General features: G+C 37.9%; 1 protein-coding gene across 1 annotated transcript; it reads right to left on the bottom strand.

Annotated features, from left to right (window-relative positions):
• Window positions 1-947: 947 nt before the first annotated feature.
• LOC148718467 (adenosine receptor A3-like) lies at window positions 948-3,091 on the bottom strand. Its single transcript, XM_088741597.1, has one exon. The coding sequence runs from the start codon at window positions 2,560-2,562 to the stop codon at window positions 1,681-1,683; it is 882 nt and encodes a 293-aa protein (XP_088597723.1). The 5' UTR covers window positions 2,563-3,091; the 3' UTR covers window positions 948-1,680.
• Window positions 3,092-5,990: the final 2,899 nt, after the last annotated feature.

Below are 5,990 nucleotides of genomic sequence, written 5' to 3' on the forward strand. Positions count from 1 at the left end.
TTGCAAAATTTCAACCAAAGAACCCTTTTGATGAACTGTTTTCGAAAACAATTGCCTTACAGCAAAATACATATCAGATAATTCGATATTTTCTTTTTCATTTAGATGCAAATCTTAGTGGACGAACGACAAATACGTTCCGCAACCACGAAACATTTATCTTGCGTTGGAAAGTGAAAGAGAATTTTAAATATATGATATGTAAAGAGGAGAGCAAACTATTTCTAGTTGACACAACCGCTGAAAATCGGCTTCGTCGCTCTATGTACTTAAGATCTCAGGTGATTTCAAACACTTTTGCTTTAAAGTTGATTTTTGGCGGAGCTCGAGGGAAATGCCTGTGATAAGACAGCGATGCATTCTAACAAACCTGTGGCATGTTAAACTCGCTTCTTAATCCACTAATTAATCTACTGCTGGAGACGAGAGGGAAAGGGGAAGTTAATTTTTAGAATAAGAACGGCCCAAGTCATAAATGTATCTATCCAGTGAAGGAAGGGAACGTAACATAAAGACTGAAAAACTTAAAATTCCTCTCGCATGTCTGCGTAAGCCGGACTTTCATATATACTGGGACGTCTAGGTTCTAACTCAGAGGCCAGCTTGAAGGGACAACTGAACAAACATGCTGAAGTGCCATCGTGAAATGGCTTTGCTGCTCTGCATTCTATACCTTCGAACTCATTCTATGCTTTCGAACTCACTGACGCAAAACGGGAACCACTGATCAAGTTTTTCCCGTTTGCCCCCGGCGACCCTAAAACTCAAGCTGCTCATTGACCAGACTTTGCTTGCAAATTTAAGTCGGAGAGAAACAAAGAGCGATTTAATCTTTTGGAGCATCACTTTGGATCTTAGATGTTTTTCGGTCGTCTTGATCAACGGACCCACTCCACTCTAGTGTGCTTGTGTAGCACTTGACATTTTCTCGCGTAATTCTCGAGTAATTCCTAATCAGTATAAAATTTATTTAGATTTAAGTTTACACTTTTAAATGTGGATCACTTCAGCCTTTTCTTCATTGAGGTTCAAAATTTTACGATTTATTTCAGTTGAAGCAAAACTTTCGAATAAACTATACTTCTTTGTCTTTCCGTTACGTTGACTCGAAATATTGACCGTCTTTTCGAAAATTACCATGCATCGAAACCAAGAATGGAAATGAGAAAAAAAAAAAGGAGAATAAAACTTGAAATGAGACATCAGATTTCGGTTATCTATCTCTTTCACAAATAGATGTCAGTCGTTTACTTGTATTCTTTGGGGATAACCATCCGCAGTACAGGTACTTAACTTGATATGAAAAAGTTTTGCCATTAAAGAGACGATTGATTTTTTAAAACCATCGAGTCAGACATTTCCTTTGATCTGATTGAAACGAACTAAAAAGGAAAAATAAAATCAAAGAAAAATTTCCAGGTATGTAGAGCATAACAAGAAGTGTAAAAAAGAACGCTCAATAAATTGCACTCTTTTCGAAGATATTTTCCACTCAGTTCAAGAATCATATTTTGGTATAAATTAAAGTGACTTGAACTTAATTGACTTTAAGTATCTTTTACATAAAACATAGTTACTCTGAAATTTCGTTGACCAAGTGGATGGAAATGCGTCAGCAAAGCGTACATCATGATTGAATAGTTATCAAGTTTTTCCATCTCTCCACCTTGTTTCGCAGTTTCAATGTATAACTGGATGCACAACCTGAGCTCCTTTTCCAAATATGTACTTTCTCATTTCTTTTTGTCTCCAGCAGTAAATCAGCGGATTAACAAGCGAGTTAACCATAACAAATGTTTGAACCACGTCCACTTTGATGGGGCAACCATCAAAAAGGCCTGTACTCATCGAGATCTGACAGAAACAAAGTGGAAGAAGGCAGACAAGAACAGCAACAATTACTAACAGAGTTGTCTTAAGCGCCTTGTTCTCTTTGGTAAATATTTCCGCTTCTTCTTGAGACATTAGCTGTGCTTTTATCCTCCTCTGGTGGCGACGGGTTTCACGATACAAAATCACATAAGCAAATGCCACAAAAACGATACATGAAATGGTAATAAGGCCCCCCATAGGAAATAATACACGATACATTTTTAACACGCTGAAAATCCCGCACATGAAGGCAATGATCCAAACCATTATCAAGGCTCTCTTTATGTTGTAATCTGTCACAATGTTTGAGTATAGCATCGTAAATTTGATCGCTAGAAGCCTCTCCAAAGTAACCAGCATCAGATGAAGGTATGAAGCCATTAAAAGAACGGACAGAGTATCTAAATGGAACCTCACGATTATTTGACTGCCCTTCAGGCCTAATAGTTTGAATGCCCTCCACATGATAAACGATGGCTGGCCAAGAAGACCGGTGAATGCGTCAGTCACAGCTAAACAGGCCAGCAAAATGTTGCTTTTGGTTCGAAGTTGGGGTTTCCTTTTCACGGCCATTATCACCCGCACGTTGAGCAGAACAGTGAAGGGACAGGCGATGCTGTTAATGACAATACTGACGATGTAGCCAGCCTCCAGTGGGACATTTACTGCGTCGCCTTCTCTACTGGACATCGTTGTAGGGCAGGCTTTTATGGTTTGTACATTAAGCCCGGAGGAGTTTTATAATTTGGGTTGGAACATATACGTTTAATAAAGATCAACCTCACCTTTCGCATCGGTGTGTTGGATTAAAACTGTTTTTTTCGGAGGCTTTGATTGACTTGCTTCACTTTAGTACACATGTGTTTCCACTAGACATTTTCTCGCGTATTTCCATTCATAATTGTGTAATCCTTAGCTAATTGTTAAAGAAATTCGGTTTGAAGTTTCTAGTTTCACATCTATGTGTAGCCTCAGTCGTTTGTTATTTGTGGTTTAAACATTTACCAAGTTATTTGAGTGAACGTACAATTTTTAGTTTTGCCATAGTTTAAACACACGAGCGATTTTTAAATTCAAGACTGCTAATTTCAAATTGTTTATAGTCGCATCTGGCTTTGCAAACATTTTATGATATTCTATTCATTTCGTTCGAAATTTCGAAATTCATTTGAAATGATGTCAATTAAACAATAATAAAGTAGTTAAATGACGTATGCTGATGATGCCGTGTTATTGCATTTCATTCATAACGAGAAGCAATTAGACATTTTTGAAAATGCTTTCAACAATATTTTCATTATGTCATTGAGTCAATACTAATAATAGCTTAAGTACTCGCCTCCAATATCACATTTTTTTTGTATGTTCAATAACTCATAATCAAATTGACTGCTTTTAATCATGAAATTTATAGCGAAACCAATATTTGAAAACGAAAGGATACCCATAAAACTATAAAATGAACATTAGAAATAGGTTCATGAGTCTCTAAACTTTTGTAAAATCGGCCCAGGAGAATTTCATTGTGTCGAGTTTGAAGAGAAATGTAAGTCAAACATATCTTTGGGATTAACTCTCGATTTCTTGATTTCAATTCCATGATATTTTGACTCTGATTTACCGCTAAAAGAAACGAGCAAATGTTTCCGACAATAGTCTTTCACGAAAACAGAAGGAAAAGGTAGAGGAAAGTAAGCAGTTAATGGTGCAAATTTTCATAACTACACGATCAAAGAAAAGCTTCCATGAAAACGCTTTTCATTTCGCCGCCTGATTAACTGGATTTGCCTTAAGCTCGGCGCAAAAGTGACTGAAATCAATTTTTTACCATCACCAAAGGTGTTTCAGCAGGTCCAAAATGGTTTCCGTACATTTTTAGTGGTAGCTATACCTTTTAATAGTTCGCTCGTCTCTTCAAAAATCGTGACGTAACTTCATGAAAATAAATATTTTGTGGTTATAAAGCTTATTATTTGTCGTTAATCAACAAACTTTATCGATGGAGGAAATTGTCTACTAATTTATTTGAGATCTATTTTGCTTTGGGGCCATGAGCTTAACATTAATATAATTGATAGCGGCTTTTCCATTGACAGGAAAATCATTTATGCGTTTAAAGCACACTAGTTTAGGCTCGTCAACCACGATTTTAATTTCTCTCAAAATCCATCAAATAGTTTTGCTCGTGCGCGATTGGTTCAAACGCATTGACTGAAAACGCCCCACCTAAAAAGGGGAATATCCATGGATATACCCAGTATGATGTTCCTCAATTTTCAATCCTCAATTCCACTGGTTACGATAAGTCTTCCTTTAAGATTCAGTTTTATGTGAGTGGGCATATTATGGTTATTACAGTAGAAGGGCCTTTTTTTTTTCCTCCAAGCTCACATTTTCTTCGAACTTCGCTCTCAGAAAACTGTTCGCCTTTCGGAACAAATGTCCGCGGACAAATATCCATACATATTTTCGCGCCAAATGGAGGCTATCGTTTACCTATCGACGGTGAAACATTTCCTACCTTGAATCAAATAAACCAGGATAAGGTAGCGAGGAATCAGAAATACATGTTGACGTTAAGGACAATTCGAGACTGGTTGCTATCGACCAAAACGAACTTTGCATAAAGATTACGACACAATACCCGTTATGGAGCTAAACCGAATTTTTTTCCCGACTAGTGACTAACAGAAACATAGCTCCAATCTTGATGACATCAATTCAGTCGCCTACCCCATGTAAATCTGATTCTGAATATTTCCGTCCCGAGGTAGGCTCTGTTATACACCGAGTCGAAACATGGCGTCCAATTTGAATTGCGATTGTTCAGGACTCATTAGCCTCTCTCACATGCGATAATCCTTTCGTGCTTCCACGTGAACTCCTCTCACCAAACTTACCGTGTGCTTTGTGGTTAAAGTTCTCGCGTAGGGTCCACAGGTGGCTCAAGCTCTGTCACAGGCTCTTTCACAGTGAATAATTAAAGAGTTTGTATAGTGGTTTAGTTGGACTAGCTTTTGAGCTCCGTAAATGTAAAGTTGTGTGAATGATCAAAGAAATAAAGTCTGATTTGAGGCCGTTTTGATGTGTTTTAGCTTGAGGCCCTAAATTACCGTGCATAAAATACGGGAAGGTAGGAAACTTCTGTTGACACATGCTCACCAAAATCGCTCGAAAACAACTCTTAAATATTTTCCCTCGAATCAAAACTCGGCAGCACGAAAGCCAGATAGTTTTTCTTTAAGTTCACCGAAAAAAATCCCACAAAAGTCGGTTTCTCGAGCAACCAATCCAGCGAGAATTTCAAATTAACGGCCGTTCGGAATTCTTCTTATGCGTGGAAGGAACTTCTTGTGCAGCTGAGAGACCGTTAATGCGCGGTCAACCTGGACCCTAGTCGAATATCTCTCTCAACGGATCCTCCCCATAGTCTTCTAACACCAACTCTTCACATATACTAAGGTACCCCGGGTAAACTCATCGACTTGACTAGATCGTCGATACTGTCCATCTTCACTGTTTTCAATGGATTTTTACAAATATCCTCTTACCCGTGGTAGGGTCTTCTCATCGCCGACAATCACCGACCTCAACGCATCGGCAGTTGCCTCTCGCATCTACAGCATCACAGTCAGCGGTAAAATTGAAACAATGTTTTCTTCGTGTACTTGTAAACAGACGGTACCAAAATTCATTGCTTAGTTCGATAAATCTATTTCAAAATTGTTTGTTCTCTCTTTGCTGTATACCAAATGATTAAGTGTACGAGATGATTATTTAATATAATCAATTCTTGTTTCTAATTCACTAAAATATATCGACACTGATTGCATTGGTGAGACCCATATTACATTTTTTTTGGCAATAATATGGTAAATCCGTAAATATCTTGAACTTGAGTATTTTGATTCTATCATTTACATTTTTAAGAAGAGCAAATTTTCCACGAATTGAGTATGGTAAATTTTACCTAAAAAAGAGCCGTTTCCCTCTCAAAGCCACTTACTTGGCTTGTTCTACCCTCCCCTCCCCCTTAATTTTAGCAGCATTCCAGTGAGATTTACATGTATTGGGGATCGTTGTTCCACGTGTGACATCAGAGATAATGAAGGACTCTC

The sequence above is a fragment of the Stylophora pistillata genome, chromosome 12 (assembly GCF_964205215.1).
Source record: "Stylophora pistillata chromosome 12, jaStyPist1.2, whole genome shotgun sequence".
Lineage (NCBI taxonomy): Eukaryota > Metazoa > Cnidaria > Anthozoa > Scleractinia > Pocilloporidae > Stylophora > Stylophora pistillata.

What these genes read in the sequence shown, in the direction of transcription:
- LOC148718467 (XM_088741597.1), bottom strand. Translation starts at nt 2,562, where the DNA reads ATGTCCAGTAGAGAAGGCGACGCAGTAAATGTCCCACTGGAGGCTGGC.